We start from the raw sequence: 21134 nt of genomic DNA on the forward strand, positions 1-21134 counted from the left end.
TGGATCTTGAATGGGTTCTGAAAAAATGGTGAAGTCAAACTCAGTAGATCAGGTCATCGAGATAAGTAGAGCTTAAGGGTTTTCTCCTCTAGATTTTAGCTTGAAGTTTTGTTCAATTTGTTTTCCTGTTATTGAACTCAAACCTTGATCTGAATCGTCCTTCTGTGTAATTGGGTTCTTTTTAATAAAAACCCTCTTTTATTTGCTTTTGCATTGTTTTTCTTATTTTTAATAAAAATCCTCTTTTGTTTGCCTTTACCTTGTTTTTCTCCTACTTATCTTACTGTGCTGGTGAAGTACACTTATGGGATCTCAGTGCTTGCTGTAGGCTTTGGATTCCGAACATATTTATACCTGCATTTGAATTAGTTTTATTTGGTCTCAGCTATCCTATCTATGTGAAAGTGATATTGTAATTTTCGGTTGTTTTGTTATAAGCAGGGACAGTAAAATCTGGGGGAGAGGGGGGTTGTTATGTCATAGAGCTGGGGGATTAATTGATTTGCTGGTGATGTCGAGGATCCCTAAGTGGAAGATTGAGAAGACAAAAATAAAAGTCGTGTTCCGGTTACAATTCCATGCTACACATGTGAGTTGCAATTTGTACTTGTGGAATTTTCTGGCATTTCTATTTAGATTTTTCTGTTTGAAGCTAAGGGTATGTTATTTTGCCGTAATTGGAATTACGGAATTGGTTTTCTCCGAATTCCCGTGTTTGTTTCACGTAATTTATTTTCAGGAAAACGTTTTCCGTATTTGTTTCACGTAATTCATTTTCCGGAAAATGTTTTCCAGTGTTTGTTTCACATAATTGATTTTTCATAACGTAATTCATTTTCCTAATAATAAAATTTCCTTTGTATTTTCTGGAAAATGATTTACGGATTCATTTTCGAAAGTCATTTTCCGAACTTTTCACTTCAAAAAATAAATACTCAAAATAATTTTATTTTATAAATTTAATATTAATAAAATATTTTAATATCATTTTCATCAAAATATTATTTATTTATTAATATTTATAATAATATAATATTTATAATATTATATAAAATAACCAATTATATTATAATAATATAAGATATTATATTTTTATTTTAATAATATATAATAAAGTTTTTTATATATTGAATAATGAATAATATTATTTATATATTTAAATAATATTTTAATAAAGATATTTAAAATATACTAATTAATATTTTTATAATATAATATAACACTATTACTTTAATAAATAATTAATATAATTTATAATATTTTTATTTCACTAAAATATACAAAAATTAATATTTTTATTAATAAAATTATTAAAATACTATTTAATAATAAATAAATTATTTTAATAATAAATAAATTATTTTTAATAATAAATAAGTTTTATGATAAATAATATTATTTATTGTATTTAATATTTGTAATAAATAATTTTTAAAAAACTCTTCAACTAGTGAAAAAAAAGTTTAAATAACAATTCCAAACATCATAAAACGTTTTCCAGATGTTTTTCAGAAAAATGTAATTCATTTTACGTAAAACATTTTCCGGAAAACGTTTTCCGGAAATGTAATTCATTTTCCAGAATTCAAATTACAGTAATTCATTTTCCAGTAATTCAAATTCCAGTGATTCATTTTCCGAAAAACCAATTACAAGCAAACAAACAGACCCTAATATTGTTATACATAAGCTCATGTTACAAGTTGATGAATTGGTAATATTGGAAATTTTAATGTGTACCAAATTGTACAATGTACCTTATTAAGGTGGATCAACAACTCGATGCCAATGCATTGAATGTAGAACTTCATCTATATTATGTGAATGTTATATGATGTTTACTTAGATTGTGATTTTATCTTTTATGTTACTTCGACCATGCAATTACAGTTTCATGATTGCTTGTATGTGGCAAGAAATATGTATTTTTAATGCACAATTTTCTTTCGAGTCTTTGGCCGGTATTTGTAGTTAGAGAGTTTTAGAGATTAAAAAAAAGTAGATTGGAAAGTTTACAAAATGGGTGTAGTTTGTTCAATGTCCAAGAGTTTTAGTAGGTCAACTGCTTGGGGGATTAAACTTTATGCGCTAGCCGTAAGTTTAGTCTTTTTTGGAACCCGTTCCTTAACAAGATTTGATGAAGTAATAAGATGTCTTGTGAGTGGAGGAAGAGTATTTTGGTGCCTTTATATAAAAGCAAAGATGACATTCTTTTACTCAAATTTTAGGGGAATAACTTATGAGTTATACCATGAAACTTTGAGAAGGTTATTGAGCAAGGTTTATAACATGCTAATAGTGTGCAAAATTGGCTTGATTTCATGTATGACAATCTACTGTGGAAATTATTCATTCCCTGCACAACTTATTGGTAGGTTTGGAGGGTCGAAGTTAGTTAAGTATGATTTTTATTGGCTTAAGAAATATGTGGTAAGCTACCTGAGGGCATTCTTGGTAGGCTGTGAGCAAGACGAGATTTCCTCTCAAATATACAGTATATGCACAACACCACCGTCATAAATGTAAGAACTTGTGTCGGCTTAAAAGATGATTTTCTAATCACAATAGGGGTTCAAAAAGAATTGACGTCAAGTCATTGTCTCTTTGCCATAATATTGGATAGATGGTCGACTAGACTTAAGTCTTAAACTGATTTTTCGGGGAGTTATTATCCTTTTTGGAGAATGTTGAATGCCCTGCGTGTTTAGGAGGAGACTTCAATGCTGTTTTGTCACAGGAAGAGAAAGCTGGAGGTGCTGTGAATTCGGTTTCAATGAGTGTTTTCAGATATTTTGTGAGTAAAGCTAATTTGGTATGTCTGCCTTTGTTTGGAGGTCGATTTACATAGTGTAATAATAGGGAAGTACACAATTTTTAAGATTCGATGAGTGAGAAAGGTAGAGAGAGAAAGAGAGGGAGCGCAAGTGGTCGACATTCCTCCGATGAGGAATGGACTGTTTTTGTTGATAATCTCAGTAAGAGAGTTTCTAGATTAGAGTTAAGAGAGATTTTCAATCATTATGGTCGAGTTGTGAGGATTTTTATTCCGAATATTATGTTTAAGCCAAAATATAAAACTTCCACGTTTGCCTTTGTGCAATATGCGAGTGAAGAAGGGTGTACAAGAGCGGTTAGGTTCGTTAATGGTACGCTGATAGAAAGAAAGAGAGTGTCAGTTGGGGTGGCTAAGTACAAGAATGAGAGGAAAGGAGTAACAGAGGAAAAAAGAGGTCAACTAGAAGGGAACATGTCAGTGAGAGAGAAATATGGTGGTCAACAGGATCAAATGAGGAGTATGCAAAGTTCTGAGGGATGACAGATCTTATAAGGAGGTCTTGAAGGTGGAGAATATCAGGATAATGGATCAGAAATTCTTGGAAAATAGGGGAGGTCAGAATATGATAACAAAGGGAGTAAGGAACGTATGGGATATGCACATCTCTTTTGAAGATTATGGGTGGGTGAAAAATTCTTTAACAGGGGTGATTAAGGACTCATTATAGCCTCATAGGGTGATAAAAGCTTTGGTAGAGGAAGGTTTTGGGGTTAAGATTGTTAGGTGGGGTTACGTTAGGAATGCCACTGTCATAGTGTTCAACACAAATGTAGAGTTTGTTAAGGCCTGGTCGAATCTCCAAGAGAAGTTTTATGTATGGTTTGATTGGATTGCACCGTTGGTGAACGATGTGGGTGTTCCTCTGTCATACTGCTTGATAGAGTTGGTTGGACTACCACTTATTGCCTGGAATGAATCTTTTTTAGAGAAACTCGTAGGAACTTGGGGAAGCTTTATTAGTATATCGGAGGAAACAAGGAGAGAGGACCTCTACTCGGCGAAAGTGTTGATAAGGGTAGAAAGTTCTTTCGATGTCCCTGAATTTGTGACAATAGGATCTTATAGCAGATCCTTTAAAGTCAAAGTCAAAATCAATTCTGGAATCAAGTGTGAATTTAGTTCTGCTGCTTATGGTGAAGATCTGCAGAATCATTCAGCTGTTGGCTAGAGTGCTGAATACCTGAACGAGGAAGATGGAGGAAGAAAAGTGGATGAAGAAGCTAGTAGGGGATTTGTGGCTGAGGGAGGTCGGTCAAAGGTGGACAGGTGGCTTCAGAAAAGTCATGATAGTGGGGAGAACGAGGAAAATAGGGAACATTCTCTGAAACAAAATTCTTTTTCGAAATCCAGGATTAATGGGGTGTCAGAGAATTTTATATGTGAGACTAATCCCTGTTGGGATCACATGGGTCTTGGGCTGCGAGAGGTAGTGGGATAGAGTCTTTCAGCACGGTCTAATTCTAATTGGGGGTCTTATTGTCCTGTCTCAAAAATAATTCCTGCTGGGCCTACCGTGAATTTAAATGGGGTCGGGTTCAAAAGTCATTATAAGGTTCAATCTCCTTCTGAAGTATTTGAGGAGAATAGTTGTAACATGGTAGAGGAGAAGAATGAAGGCATCTAGGAAGTTGAGGTTTTTGTTATGGGTGACCAAGGATTGAAGCTTCAGAAGGAAAACATCAAAATCAAGGTGAAGAGTTCTAGGAGATGGAAATCGGGATATCAGGTATCTAAGGGCTTGTCAATAAGAAGTACATCCGAAGGAATGAGGGGAAGTGGACGTTTTGTTCGAGTTTACAGTAGGTCAAAAACAAGATGAGTCTGGTTATGTTCAGAAAGTAATCATAAGCTCAATCTGAACAGGAATGTTCATAATAATTAGCAATTTTCAACAAGTTCGGGGGAAAGGGGACAAGACAAGGAAATCAACCGTTCTGCTCTTGCTCGGAGTTACTCAATGGTTCCTATTATTAGCAGCAAATTCTTTTAGTGCTTTAGGGATTCGAAGAAAGTATAGAATGAAGAGAAGAGGTTTAATCACAGAAGCTTTAGACAATGCAGAAGTTTCAACTATTTATTCTCGTTCCTTTTCTAAAGTGCTAGAGGAAGCAATGGCAACGTGAGAAGTCTGTCAGAGTTTAGGCATTTCTTTCAAGGAAGGGAGGGAGGTTTTTATTTAAAAAATTAAAAAGCTTGAGAAAGGTTCAGAGGTAGTAAGTGAAGGTAGATAGTTTTGGCCAGTATCTGCTTCTCATAGGTTTGATTTTCAAGTATCTATGTTGGATTGCAAGATTATTTCTTGGAATGTAAGGGGCCTAGTGAGAAAGGAAAAATTAGAGCGGTGTCGAGACTTGTAGACAAGAATAAACCGGTGGTATTGCTTTTACGGGAGACTAAATTGAATAAATGTCAGAAGGGTCTTAGCAGGAAATTAGGGGGATTTGAGCTGAAGGGAGAGAGTTTCCAGCTAGCGAAGGGGACAGCGGGTGGACTGCTTTGTTTGTGGAATGAGAATAAATATGAGGTTAGCAGGGTGTATAACCAAAGCAGATTTCAGGCGTTATCAAGAAAGTTCAAGGAGTCTAACGTGGAGTGTGTTATTATTAATGTGTGCGGTCCTTCAATTAAGGATGAAAAAGAGGAGTTTTTTAGGCAGCTGTTGAGTTATGTTCTTTCTGTTAATCTGTCAGTCTGTATTGGGGGAGATTTTAATGCTTATCTAGACCAAGAGGAGAAGAATGGTGCCTCACAGAATTGGCATTCAGTGGATCTGCTGAGGAATTTTCTGCACCAATCAAATTTAATAGATCTCCCTTTAGTAGGTGGTACTTTCACATGATGTAATAACAGGGAGATTCCTACATGGGTTAGACTAGATCGTTTCTTGATTAATAGCAGTTTCTTAAGTTGCTTTCCAAAGAATATCCAAAAAATGCTTCCTAAATCCCTCTCTGACCACAATCGGTGCTATTGGAAGAAGACAAGAAAAACTGGGGCCCTAAACCTTTTCGTTTTTTTAACTATATGCTGGAGGAAGATGGTTTTGTAGACATGGTTCAAAAATCATTGATAGATCGGGAAAAAGATAGAAGGGGATGGGGATTATACAATTTATTACAAGGAATTAAAAAGCGTATCAAGGAGTGGCCAATTAGAAGCAAAGAGGGTATTTCAAAAGTTATCTCAGTTTTGGAGAGCAAAATAAATGATTTGGGTGTAAAGGCGCAAGGCAGTGGGTTTTCTTCATATGTTTGGGAACAGCTCCTGATATCCATAAAGGAGCTATGGAAAATGCACAGGATTGAAGAAAGTATTTGGTTCCAAAAATTAAGGGCGAAATGGATCAAAGATGGTGATCGAAACACTAGGTTCTTCCACCTATGTGCTGTAAACAGAAACATAATCAACACCATTTCGGCATTGAAAGTGGATGGGGAGGAGCTGAAAGATTCAGATCTGATCAAAGCTTATGTCTCCCAGTTCTTTACGAAAATTTATAATTTCAAAGATTCTTTGGAGGTGGAGGACCTGAATTTGAAATTTATAGAATTGAGAGTAAGTTAAAAGTATAGTCTGGAGGTTAAGTTTTCAGAGGAGGAAGTTAGAGGTATTTTCTCTTCGGACAGTTCTAAAGCTCCAGGCCCAGATGGATTTACGATGGGTTTTTTCAAGAAATTCTGGCCAACTCTTAAGGTGCAAATAATGAAGTTCATGGAGGATTTTTATTACGGGAGAAATGAGACCATGGAGTTAATCATGCGTTTATTTCTTTGATCCCAAAGAAAATTAATCCGGAATTCATTGAAGATAATAGATCTATAAGTCTCGTTAGCAATCTTTACAAAATCATCTCCAAAGTTTTATCGAAGAGACTAGTTTCAGTGATTAAAGATATTGTGAGCCCTTCCCAGTTTGCATTTACTCCGGCGAGACAATTATTAGATTGTGCCTTTCTTACTAATGAAGGCATAGATTATTGGAGGAAGCAAGGGCTGAAAAGGGTCGTTTTCAAAGCTGATTTTCAGAGAGCTTATGATTCGGTTGAATGGTCTATTATCCTTGGATTAATGAGAGTCATGGGCTTTGGCGAGAGATGGGTTTCTTGGATAAATGTTGTCTCTCCACGACGTCAATCTCGGTGTTAGTAAATGACTCTCCAACTGATGAATTTTTTATGGGTAAAGGGTTGAGACAAGGATGTAGTTTGTTCCCTCTTCTGTTTAATATAGTGGGGGAACTTCTTAATCTTATGATGATGAAAGCTGCTGATTTGGGACTCTTTCAAGGTTTTGCTATTGGAAGTTTTGATTCTTTTAATCTAACTCACTTACAGTTTGCTGACGATCTGATTATGTTTTGCCGTGATTCTCCTACTGATATTCTTAATATTAAGAGAGTGTTGAGGATTTTTAGCCTAATGACTGGGCTTCATTTGAATTTATCCAAGAGTAATTTGTATGGCATTAATGTGGAAGACGGCTTATTAAATGAATGGGCAACAAAGGTTGGTTGTGTTGTGGGTTCTTTTCCTACTGTGTATTTAGGATTACCCTTAGGTGCAAAGAGAAATTCAGAGGTTCTATGGGAGACGGTTTTAACAAGAATTTGTCCGGTTGGAAAGCTTCCACACTATCTATGGCGGGCAGATTGGTGTTGTTAAAGTCAGTACTATCCTCTATGTCGATTTTCTTCCTCTCTATTTTCAGAATTCCGAGCAAGGTCTATAGGAAGTTAAATTCTTTGATGGCCAATTTTCTTTGGGGGGATGGATCATCAAAAAGTCGTATTCATTGGGTGAATTGGAAAAGGGTTTGTCAACCCTTTGAGGAGGGAGGTTTGGGAGTCTTGGACTTGAATTTTGCAAACAGAGTGCTGCTAGGTAAATGAGTCTGGAAATTCGCAAATGAAAAAGACACCCTTTGGAAAAATTTGATTTGCAGCAAACATAATGTTAGTAATCTATCCCTAGCTACCAATAAGGTAGTCTCTCCTTTGGACTCATGGATTTGGAAAGGTACTACTAAGAACTATTTAAAAGATGATGCAATTGGACAGGGATTGAAATCTCACTCTAAGATTCAAGTAGGCAATGGCAAGTCTATTTTATTCTGGCACGACGTTTGGATAAACGAGGATTCTTTAAAGAATCAATTTCCAAGGATTTATGTTCTTTCAAATAACAAGTGGGGAAAAGTTTTAGAGTTTGGCTGTCTAGTGAGCAACAGATGGGTTTGGAATATTCAAACAAGAAGGAATTTATGCGATTGTGAATTGGATTACTGATTCAATTAATGTCATTGCTTGAGAATATTGTTCTGTTTGATTCGGTTGATGATTTTCTGTCTTGGTCGGGGACAAGTGATGGACTGTTCTCGGCAAAAGCATGTAGGTTGACTCTTTTTTCCAAATCTGGGGGTATGTTCAATTGGAAAAAGTGCGTTTGGACAGGTTTGGCTCCTCCCAGAGTCGAAACTTTTCTGTGGCAAGTTTCACATCAAAGATTGGCGGTTAGAACAGAGTTGAAAAGAAGGTTGGGGTGGTCCTCCTATACTTGCAGAGTTATTGGATATCAAAAGGGGGTTGCTTCTTATTGAAGTGGATTAAAAATCCCGCTAAATGTACTCCTATGTTTCAATCCTTGGTGAATGATATAGCTTCTCTTGTGGAAGGAGTGGATATTATTATAAGGCATATATTGAGAGCGGCTAATTGGGAAGCGGATAAGTTAGCTAAAGATGGAATAGGTACTGTGAGCTATTTGTATTACTGTAGAGTGTTTTGTTTTCAGAGTTATGGTGTAACAGAAGGTTGTTAGGTACTGGCTGTGTATTATTGTTCTGATTAATAAAATTCATAGGCACTATTTTCCTCCTTCCAATGTCCATGTTACTGTTGTAACATGGAGGGTATGAAGGGGTTTTTTAATGAGGTCTAATATTCTATAAAAAAAAAGTCTTAAACTGGTTGAATCATCTGAATGACTGTTTTCCACCATTTCATAAGATCAGTGCATCTGAACTTTCCCACTATATATATGCCAGAAATCTAATATGTGATTGTTTTCCATCTTTCATAACTGGAAAACATATTCTGATGCATCATTCATCTTGCTATGTTTATTTTTCTGAAAAATTCAGATTCCACAAAGTGGATGGGATAAACTGTATATATCCTTCATTCCTGCCGATTCTGGGAAAGCAACTGCAAAGACAACCAAAGCAAATGTGAGAAATGGAACTTGCAAATGGGCTGATCCAATCTATGAGACTACAAGGCTTCTTCAAGACATCAAAACTAAGCAGTTCGATGAAAAACTCTATAAGCTTGTTGTGGCAATGGTAAGATTCTAATCCTTACTGTCCAATTGCAAAACTTAACCACACAGGCAAGTACTCTTAGTTCGACCTAAACTTGAATTATGGAATTCCCCAGATTTGTAGACAGTTTATTACAATCCTCTAGTTGTAGCAGAATTGATGTTTGCTTTCCATCTCATTTTTTTTTATAAAAGTAGGAGGTCTCATTAAAAAGCCCCTTCATAATTCACCCATTCCAAAAGGAAAGGGTCAACCAGCGGAAGGAGGAAAAGAGTACTTTTCTATCTCATTTTAACTGAGTTTAACTGTCTTTCACGTTGATCAATTTGGAATCAGGGTTCCTCACGGTCCAGCCTTCTGGGTGAGGCGACCATCAACCTTGCTGATTATGCTTATGCATCAAAGCCTTCTGTTGTTCCACTGCCACTTATTGGCTGTGATCCTGGAGCTATATTACATGTGAGGACTTTTGGATTTCTCAAAATATTCTTGGTTTATTCTTTTCAATTTCTTGTTGGATATCTTGAGTCATAATGTAGCTAAATGCTAAAATATTTGTGTAGTGTTGAAGCTTTTTCTCTGTTACTAGATTCTATTGTTTTATGTCAATCTTATTGTTTCAGCTAATATCGATCGTTAATTTATATTCAATGACAGGTCACTGTACAACTTCTAACCTCTAAAACCGGTTTCAGGTATTTTTTTTTTAAACATTTAAACTTATTTTTTCAGTTAATATCAATCTTCTTATCTGTAACTATGTTTGGTCTCAGGGAGTTCGAACAGCAACGAGAACTTAGAGAGATAGGATTGCAGGTGGGGCCAGATCAAAATGGTCCTGATCAGTCTTCATCTGGAAAAGTATCAGTTTCTGAGGATATCCTTAACATTCATACGGTTAAGGTCCAGTCCTTTGTTTCTTTTGGATTTCTAGTTGTAACTATATGTGTTGTATTTTAGTTAAGGTTCTTTGCTTTTGTTTTATAGTTCATAACTCTTTGCTCATATACCCACAAATACACATTCTTTGTTGCATATGCATGATTGGCCATGGTTATTTTCTTTTTGAGACTTCACTTATCTGTATTCCTCTTGAAAAAATAAAGTGATTTTAAGGTTTAGGAGATCACTTATTGAAGAGAAATGACTATTCCCTGGTTGAATTTAGAATATTAAAATCACAACTATTGTATTCAATAGACTTCGATGTTACCTGGAATGCCATAAGTCTTTGCATGGGTTTTTATGACATTTCTGTAGACACCATCAAATAGGCTATGGTTGTGAGCCAATGTGAAAAAATGTTACTGAAAAGTCAAGTTGGTTAAATGAGCGTGGAGATGTGTGAAATTCTATTATAAAGCCCTCTAGCAGTCTCATGCTACAAAACCAATACGCAGCAAACTTTCGATGTATCTTTAAAAATACTTTCACATCTTTTAAGTTTATTTATTTGTTTTACATTTTAGTTGTTCATCTGAAAATCTATGTTGTAGGCCCTCTAGTTGTTGCGAGCTTTCTATGAATGAGCTGTATGTGTCTTCTAATTAGGAGGTAACCTAATCTTTCACCTTTTATTCTGTATATAGGTCAATCCAAGGGTTAGATTTAAAGAAAAATCTAAAGAGCACTCTTTGTGCGAGGAAGATGTTGGGTTGAATGAAGACTATGGAGACTCAGCTGTTGGGTTTGATGGCTCTTCTAATACGTCAGAAAGTTTATGTGCAGAAAAGCATGATACGTCCAGTACTCATGAAATTGACAGCCTAAAGAGTACGGTCTCTGGTGATTTGACCGGGCTTGGTCATAGCCCTCAGCAAGATAAAGGAGATCCCTCAAATCACTGGTTTTTGGCACAGGGGTCTAACAATTGGGTTCATGGCTGGAGTTCAGACTATTCCAGGGATAATGACTTATCTGTTGCTTATGAAGAAAATAGCAGACTCCGAGGGTGCTTGGAAGTGGCAGAATCATCTATTCAGGAACTTAAGATGGAAGTAAGCTTATTGCAAAATCATGTTAGACAAATTGGTGCTGAAACCGAGAAATTTTCTCAGCAACTTGTCACTGAGGTTTCTTCAGGTGAAAGGTTGGCAAAAGAGATTTCTGATTTAAAATTAGAGTGTTCGAAGTTGAAAGATGACCTTGAGCAAATGACAATTTCGAAACTGTGCCCTTCTCTAACCAACAAAGAAGCTATAAAGAAAGGTGAGGACCACTTACTCCAAGATTTAGAGGTCATATTGTCAAAGGGGCTTTTAGTTATGGAGGATAAGATAAGGGAACTCCAAGACAAGGTATGTTTGAATTATCATGAAAGAGACCATAGGTTCATTCAAACAGACTTGGAAGCACTGCTTGACATTCTGCAAGATCTCAAACAGGGAACTCAAAAAGAAATGTTTATTCTTAGGTCGGTGGCATCCGAAAGATGCAACATGAATAGTACCAGAGAAATGAGCCTAACTAATTCTTTTATACCAGCAACTAGTTTTGATGCAGAGCTTTATCAACCAGAACCAGGCATGGTTCCATGCATTAGTGTGCCTGGTCTTATGCCTCATGAACCTGATTCTATGGTTGCCACTAATGCAATGAAAGGAAAAATCTTTGAACTTTTGAGAGAGTTGGATGAATCAAAAGTTGAGCGGGAAAGCCTTGCAAAGAAAATGGACCAGATGGAGTGCTACTATGAAGCTCTTGTTCAGGAGCTTGAGGAAAACCAAAGGCAGATGCTGGGAGAATTGCAGTCTATCAGAAATGAGCATTCTACTTGCTTGTTTAGAGTGCAATCTGCTAAAGCTGAGGTGGAGACTATGAACCAAGATTTGAATGAGCAAGTCTTGCGATTTGCTGAAGAAAAACAAGATTTGGAATCTCTGAGCAAGGAACTGGAAAGAAGGGCTATTATTGCAGAAGCAGCACTGAAAAGAGGACGCCTTAATTACTCAATTGCGGTGGGCCAGTTGCAAAAGGACCTTGAGCTGCTTTCTTCGCAGGTTATGTCTGTGTTTGAGACGAATGAGAGTCTCATAAGGCAAGCTTTTGTAGATTCTTCACAAACAAACTCTCAAGGATTCTCTGAGGAATTTCAAACCACCAAGCCCTTACATTCTAAAAATCAGTATGTTGGTGTGAAGAAACAACAGTTGGGTGGAGATATCCTTTTAGAAGATTTGAAAAGATCCCTCCATTTGCAGGAAACCCTTTACCAGAAGGTTGAAGAAGAAGTTTGTGAAATGCATTGCCAAAATGTATACTTGGATGTGTTTTCAAACACTCTACTAGAAACTCTGCTTGAAGCCAATGATGATATTAAAACAAAGAAAGACAAAATAGATGAGCTTGCATGGCAATTGGAACTTTCACTCGAGTCCAAGGAGTTATTGATGCAAAGGCTGCAAACAGCTATGGATGATGTTCATTCCCTTAACGAGTACAAGGCTACTTGCATTGTCAAGTATAATGACATGGCTCTGCAGAAACAAGCTTTGGAAGAAAATGTGAAAAATATCACCCAAGGAAATCATCATCTCCGTGAGAAGATAACTGAACTGGAGTGCTGCTTGATGGAGTACAAAAGTTACAAGAGCGAATTTAATGCCTGTGTCATGGAGAAAACAGAGTTGGCTAATTTATTGAAGGAAGGTACTCTGGAAAATGACAACCTTAGAAACAATAACTCTTCTTTGCAGGAAGAGTTGAGAATGATCAAAGCTGAGTTTGATGAATTGGTTCTTGTGAAGGAAAAGCTGCAAAAGACTATGGACTTTCTGCGAAACAGGGTTCATAACTTAATGACATCCTTTGGCAAGTTTTTTGAACCACCCCTCTCAACTGACTTGGTTTGTCAGGATATTGAGTCTGAGGACTTGACATCTGTCATTGCCCAGTTAGAAGAGGTCCAGAATAATGCATATGAAAATTTTCTTCATCTCTTGAAAGAAAAGAAAGATCTGATGGGTGAAAGAGATAAGGCTCAAGCGTCTTTAAGTGTGGTAGAATCAGACATGGTGCTAACGAAACAGAAGTTCGAATGTGATGTACGAGCCATGGTTGATAAAATGGATCTATCCAATGCAGTTGTACAAAAGCTTCAGTTAGAAATTGAAGCTGTTGCCGAAAAGCTCAAGGTTAGCTCTGAAGTTGAAGAAACCAATGCACAGCAGCAGAGAGATCTCTTATCTGATCTTGAGCATTTTGAAACGGAGCTACAGCAGTTTACTTCTAAGAATAGGGATATTGCTGAAGAACTCTTGGTTTAGAGTCTGTCAATGAAGAACTTGGAAGCAATAAGTTGACTGTGGCTGAACTTCTGGAAGAAAACAAAGCATTGGTGCAATCTTTACGGGATAAATCTGAGGAGGCATCCAAGCTTGCTTTGGAAATTAATGGTTTACAAGACAGTTTGCATTCTGCACATGATGAGCTGCAATCAGAAAGAATCGCCAAAGATAAATTACAGAGTGTGATTACAGATCTTACTTCCCAAATGAATGAGAACCACGGTCAGTTGTTGCAATTTGACCAACATAAATCTGAACTGGGCCATCTTAAGCATATGTTGTTGGACCTAGAATCAGAGAAATCTAGAGTTTGCAGTCTTTTACAGCAGTCTGAGGAGCGCCTCATCGATGCTGTCAAAGAGTCTTCCACTATTACTTCTCTGGAAACTCAGTTGTCTGAAATGCATGAACGTTCAATAGCTGCAGATCTTATCCTCATTTTCTTAAGAGCTCAGTATGAAAACTGGACCACTGACCTTGTTCATCAACTTTTCAGGTCTGAAAGACAACTTGCAGAGCTTCAAAAGAAGCATCATAATTTTGAGAGTATACTTAATGGTTGTCTTGCTCGTGAAGCACACTGCATTGAAGAAAGTAGAAGATTATCAATGACACTTGACTCCCTAAAATCAGAGTTAGAAGCTTCCATGGCTGAAAACCAGATACTTATCAATAAAAATAGCACTGTAATAGCTGAGCTTCAGGACTGCAAAAGTAAGATAAAAAAGATAGAGTTCGCTTACTTTGAGGATAATCATCAGCATGCACTTGAAGTTGAAAGGCTGAAGCACTTACTTGGCTGCTCACGAGAAGAGATTGATAATCTGATGGTATTGAAGGAAGAACTGGAATTCTCTGTCCTAGTACTTAAAGCTAAATTGGATGAACAGAGCACTCAGATGGCTGAAAACCAGATACTTATCAATAAAAATAGCTCTGTAATAGCTGAGCTTCAGGACTACAAAAGTAAGATCGGAAAGATTGAGTTCGCTTACTCTCAGGATAACCATCAGCATGCTCTTGAAGTTGAAAGGCTGAAGCACTTACTTGGCTGCTCCCAAGAAGAGATTGATAATCTGATGGTATTGAAGGAAGAACTGGAATTCAATGTCTTAGTACTCAAAGGTAAATTGGATGAACAGACCACTCAGATGATCTTACTGGAAGGGCGCAATGATGAAGTGCTGCTGCTGCAGAATCAGTGTAATGAGCTTTCTCAAAGGCTTTCTGAACAAATTTTGAAGACTGAAGAGTTCAAAAACTTGTCCATACATTTGAAGGAGCTCAAAGATAAGGCTGATGCAGAATCCATCCAGGCGCCGGAGAAGAGAGAATCAGAAGCACCACCAACTGCTATGCAAGAGTCCTTAAGAATTGCATTTATCAAAGAACAGTATGAAACAAGGCTGCAAGAACTAAAGCATCAGTTGGCTGTCTCCAAAAAGCATAGCGAGGAAATGCTATGGAAATTACAAGATGCTGTGGATGACATTGAGAATAGAAAGAAATCAGAAGCGTCTCACTTAAAGAGAAATGAAGAACTGGGAGTGAAGATCTTGGAACTGGAGGCTGAGTTACAAGCATTGATTTCGGAGAAGCGTGAAAAAATGAGGGCTTATGACCTGATGAAAACTGAAATGGATTGCTCAATGATTACCCTTGAATTCTGCATGGAAGAAAAACAGAAACTTGAAGCATATTTGCAAGAATGTAATGAAGAAAAACAGAAACTTGAAGCATCTTTGCAAGAATGCAACGCGGAAAAACAGAAACTTGAGGCGTCTTTGCTAGAATGTAATGAGGAAAAATCTAGACTCTCAGTTGAACTTAGAGTAGTGAAAGAATTGCTTGAGACCTCCAAATCGACTACGAATTTTCTAACTGAAAGAAATGGAAAACTAAAAGATGCTAGCATTCCTGGTGAGCTTGTTGTCAATACTGCTCCAACTCGGGACATTGATTTCATGAATTTGGACCAAGATACTTCAGAAAACTCCAGACAAGCAGAAGGCTTAGTTCCTGTTGGTGTAGGCGACCGCACAAATGCATCCACAGATTTGCGACCTGAGCAGGTAGTTTTTATCAGTTTGCTTGGAATATCTTCTCTACTATGATTGATTCAATTAGTAATTCTTTGTTTTGAATGAATTATAAGTCTGAAAACTTTATGTAGCATATGATTCTGTTGTGTCGCATATATTTGTTTTAATGATATAATTTGAGAATTTAGTACTCGATTATCAACTTATTATAAATGCGAAGTGTGCCTTTCTAAGAAAGAACTGAAAATGACTTTGATGTTATCTAGACCTGATGATTTGCTTAATGGTATATCAGGATCTGGTAGCTAATGATACAAATGAAGTTCAAAGTCTGACACTCGTCAACCAATGGAACTTGCCGAAGAGTGATGCCAAGTGTCTAGCCTTAATCAATGATCGTTTTAAGCCCAAAGTTTAAGATCAAGTATGGACCACCTAAATAACGAGGTATGTTTATTGTCAAAGCTGTAAGGTGCCAGATTTTTTTTTAATAAGAAATGGGAGGTCTCATTAAAAACCCCTTCGTATCCGAAGAAATACTAAAAAGTATCTCCACGAACATAGGAAGGAGGAATGTGTACCTCAGTTTTATTAAGAAATCAATATCATCCATAGGTACAAAAAACACAGAAAAAATAACCAGCCCAAGAACCTAACCAACTATCTAACAACCAATAACAATAAAGCACAAAGCACAAAGGAGCTATCAACTAATTCCTAACTTAGCAAAGCCATCCGCTTCCAAGTTCACACATCTCTGAATGTGCTTAATAATAACATTCAGGTTGACAACAATCTCGACTATTTCTTTCACTAAAGATTCAAAGAGACTAGGACAAGAACCAGGACTTTTTATCCAACCCAAAGCGTTTGCACAATCACTTTCTAGAATTAACCTCCCCTTTGAGTTCCACTCCGACTCCACGAAAAGAATCAGACCAACTTTCACAGCCAACGATTCAGCTAGGACGGGGGGCAGGGCCAGAGGGCTTCGAGAAGGACCCTAGCAGCAACCCATTTGAATTGCAGAGAACCCCACCAATACCACCTCTGATCCAATCTTTGTCCATCGCACCATCTATGTTTTCCTTAAAGAAACCCGAGAGAGGCGGAGACCAAGAGGGGGACGAGGTATTCTTTTGACTACGTAGTAACCCATCAGCCAACTTAGGATCTCCCACTAGGCAATCAAACTGAACCGAAAGGTTGGGATACTTTTCCCTAAACCATGCTGCCAACCTGTACCTGGTAAGGAACCATAATTGGGTAGGGTCAACCTTGGCTTTCTCAAAAATGACAGCGTTTCTGAGCTTCCAAATCAACCACAATATAGCCCCTGGAATGAAACTCCAGATTTTCGAAAAAGGGATTAAATCCAGCCAAACCGCAATAAGATTTGAAGGTTTATTAGGGACGGCAGTTGAAACATTCCAAAACCTAAAAAATCTACATAACTCCCACACAATTATGCATGACACAAAGAGATGAGAGACTGTTTAATTTTCCAAACCACAAAGAGGACAAAGCAAATCCTCAGATCCGATTACCCCAAGCTTAAAAAGTTCCGATCTAACAACCAATTTTTGATGGATAACCTGCCATACAAATGACTCAACCCTTGGAGGGGATACTCCAAGCCATACTTGCTTGGACCAGATGGAATTTGAGGAGGCCCGATCAGATAATAATTTAACACATGATTTAACGGTGTAAGACCCTTCCCCGTTACCCAGCCACACACAACAGTCATTCTCAAGAGTTCCAACAGTAAAATTATTTAGCATAGATTGAAGTTCTAACCAAAGGTCCACTTCCCAATCAGCTAAATTCCCTCTAAACTGAATGTCCCAGCACCATCCTGACGGGTTTATGCTTCTGAACTCAGCCATCATCCCAAACTTGTTAATAAAAAGCGCAAACAAACGAGGGAACAACAACTTTAAAGAAGAATTTCCAATCCACTCATCCAGTCAAAAACGTATTGACACCTCATTACCTACTTGTACTTCGGATGTTTACAGAAAACCATCCCGAACTCATCATTCTTCCCACAATTGTTCACAATGCCGCTCCAAATCCAGGATGATCTCGAAGAAGGGACGTTTCCAACCATCATGGACTTTGGGTCAGTGTTCTACTTATAGCAGACCATCCTTTTCCACCATGAACTTTCTCGCAAACGAATTTCCAGGACCATTTTCCTAATAGGGCACGGTTCATGATATCGAGGTTCAAAATTCCCAAACCACTCACTTTCTTGGATTGGCAAACGGACGACCACCTTCCCAATGAATCTTCTTTTCTTCATTCGAACCACCCTATAAGAATTTAGCCATAATGGAATTTAATCTTTTCAGCACACACTGCGGCATTCTAATTAAGGACAGGTAGTATAAATCAGCAAGGAACAGAGGACTGATTTAACGAGCACAACTCTGCCCGCCTAAGAGAGGGACGTTGCTTTCCACCCTGACAATCTCTTATGAAATCTTTGGATGACTGAATCCCTTAACATAGCCGAATTCCTTTTTGCTCCCAAGGGGAGACCTAGATAATTAGACGGGAATTCTCCTATCGGACAACCAATCTCTCCAGCCCACTCATTTGGTAAATCACAACCAATATTTACACCAAAATCCTGCTTTTCGACAAATTCAGCTGCAGACCAGAAATCATCTAAAAAATGAGAAGAATCCTTTTAACATTCTTCAGCTGGCCAAGAGAAACATTACAGAAAATCATCAAATCATCTGCGAATTGCAGATGCGATAAAGGGGAGAGTTTACCTGATTGCCAATCTCAAAACCAATAAACAACCCCAAACTAATAGCTTTGTAGACAACAGCAAATTCTATAATTCCCCAACCAAATTAAACAAAAAGGGAGATAAAGAACACCCTTGCCGAAGACCTCTAGCAATCTGAAAATCCTCCGTAGGGGAACCAGTCACTAAAACAGAAATTGAGGCTGTGGAAATTCATTTAAAAATCCAAGAAATCCATTTCTGACCAAAACCCATTTTCTTCATAACTTCAATTAGAATTGACCAATTAACTGTGTCGTAGGCTCTCTTGATGTCCACCTTGAACGCAACCCCTTCGAGACCTTTTTTACTCCAATAGTCTAGTACTTCATTTGCAATGAAGGAGTAATCTAGGTTTTGTCTCCCTGGGGTAAAAGCAAACTGAGAGGGTCCAAGTAAGGAGTCAATACACGATCGCAATCTTCTTCCAATACCTTGGAAAGAATTTTAAACAGCCCGCCAACTAGACTAATATGTTTAAAATCCTCCGAGCATTCCAGATTAGGCTTTTTTGGAATGAGAGTGATGAAAAAATGGTTCACCCCCTTCTCCCAACATTTTCCCAAGAAGAAATCCTTAAAAACCCTCATAATATCTATCTTTAGATTTGGCCAAAATTTCTTGAAAAAACCCTTGTTCAGACCATCCGGACTGGGAGCTTTGTTACTATCCGAAGACGCAATTGCATCCCAAACCTCCTCCTCTGAGAAGGGCTTTTCCAACAAGGACCTTTGAAAATCCGAGAGTTTCGAGAATTTGAGATCAATTTCATCAACTTCAACCGTAGTCTTCTTATTGTAGGCCAATTTGAAAAAAATTAAAACGCTGCGCCTGATTTGGGAGGGGTCTGAAAGCAAACAGTCATTATCTTTTAAACATTTAATAAAATTCACTCTACCTCTGTTCGCATCACACAAATGAAAAAAATCTAGTGTTCCTATCCCCTTCTTTTATCCACTTGGTTCTAGATTTTTGGTGCCATATCCTTTCATCCTTTTTATAGAATGCCTATAGCTCCGTCTTTGCCTTTAACAAATCTTCCACTTGTACCGAAGAAGACCCCTGTTGGATAGCCAATTCCATATCGTGAATTGACTTTTCCAGATTCGAAATTGAAACCGGTAAATTTCTGTAACCATTTTCAGCCCAGCCCTTAATAACAGCCTTGGAACTCTGCAGAATACTCGTGATGCCCTTTCTCCTAGAACCCTTTTGAATCTTTTGAAACTCCCCCTCCATCATCTCTTGAAAACCAACTTCATCCATTAAATAATTAAACAGCCTAAACGGTTTCGGCCCCCAATTCACCCCAACAGTCTTCTTAGTGATGATGTCACCCAAATTCAATTGCAATTTCTTGTATTGTTGAGCTCGAGGGAATCATTACATTTGTGGCATAAAATTTCTTTAGGATAACATCTAGTAATGGTGATTAATTTACTTTCTTCTTTTGGTGCTTTTAGCTGGAAAGGATGAAAAATGAGAATCTGATTCTTTCAAAACATGCTCAAGATTTCAACACCAAGTTTCCATGTTTACAGCAAGAACTAATGCAGTTAGATAAGGTGGATCAATATGACCCTCTTTCATAAAGATTTGGTGAAGATATTCAATCAGGCTCACACTTTTTGCCTTTTCACAGGTGAATGAGGAACTGGGAAGCATATTTCCTTCGTTTAATGAGTATTTAGAAACTGGAAATGCATTAGAACGGGTACTAGCGTTGGAACTTGAGCTTGCCGAGGCGTTGCAAACAAAGAAGAAATCAAGCATTCTTTTTCAGAGGTATGCAACGTTCTAGAAAAGAAAACTAGTCTGCTTTTCTAAGACGAAACCTTTTGATTAAGGAATTTGCTTTGTCCTTGAAGGTCACTTAAATGAAAATTGCTATGGATTCTCTGTTTAAGGTTCTAAGCACATTGCATATTAATGCCTCTAGAGTGTTGCATGCATGAATGAATTCTAACCCTAGCTGAGAAAAGGCGACAGCAAAGAATTTGACATAATATTTTTTTGTGGTCCAGCTCTTTCCTGAAACAGCACAATGATGAGGAAGCAGTGTTCAAAAGTTTCAGGGACATCAATGAACTGATCAAAGACATGTTGGAGATTAAGGGAAAATACGGAGTGGTAGAGACTGAACTAAAAGAGATGCATGAACGATACTCTCAGCTAAGCCTTCAATTTGCAGAGGTTGAAGGCGAGAGACAGAAACTCGTGATGACGCTCAAGAATATTCGGCAATCAAGGAAAGCCCAAAACTTAATTCGCTCCTCATCAGCCTCTCCCGGAGACCATTCGTGAGCCGTAAGAATAAACATGGCACCAGATATGCTCTTTGCAATGTCCGCCCCCTTACAGGATTAGGTTCATGCCTGTTCAAGTTTTCCAAGCTTATACACAATGTTTAAAAGGAAAGCAGCTGTATTTTATGTAAATAAATTATAAATTTCCCGGCTGTCACAGGTTTAGAATTGTCATAAGGTATAGATAGACTTAAAACCTCGGCCTTTTTCCCCCGGTCATGGTGATTTATTCTTCTATTATAAAGTGAATCAAATTCTTTTATTGACGGAATTATTTTCATTTCGTTACTAGAAGCAGTTATTCTACATTTGTGCACGTTTTCCCTCTGCTTTAAATATCTGCATATCTGCCGGTTTCTCTGTTACTGCTTTGCATTACGTTCTACGCTAGATTTTTCTATCATCTTTCTGGTTTCAATCAACCTTGCTTTTTACACATGGTAATATTCGTTGATATGATACTTTGAACAGTAAAGTATACAAATGGTCCCGGTCTCTCTAATGTAGGGCGTTGTTTTGTTAAGTCTTCCGACTCTTAAAAGTT

At 37.5% G+C, this 21134-nt stretch overlaps 1 protein-coding gene across 1 annotated transcript; it reads left to right on the top strand.

Moving 5' to 3' along the window:
• Positions 1-462: 462 nt before the first annotated feature.
• LOC120130193 (GRIP and coiled-coil domain-containing protein 2-like) lies at positions 463-20897 on the top strand. The gene is given in 13 exon segments (XM_039147494.1): positions 463-589; positions 8974-9174; positions 9490-9612; positions 9811-9848; positions 9927-10056; positions 10743-13414; positions 13417-14341; positions 14582-15511; positions 15777-15846; positions 16371-16612; positions 19748-19849; positions 19927-20069; positions 20309-20897. Coding segments are annotated over 13 exon segments (5934 nt in total). The 5' UTR covers positions 463-511; the 3' UTR covers positions 20589-20897.
• Positions 20898-21134: the final 237 nt, after the last annotated feature.

This window comes from Hibiscus syriacus, unplaced genomic scaffold, assembly GCF_006381635.1.
Source record: "Hibiscus syriacus cultivar Baekdansim isolate YM2019G1 unplaced genomic scaffold, ASM638163v2 tig00110528_pilon, whole genome shotgun sequence".
Classification (NCBI taxonomy): Eukaryota; Viridiplantae; Streptophyta; class Magnoliopsida; order Malvales; family Malvaceae; genus Hibiscus; species Hibiscus syriacus.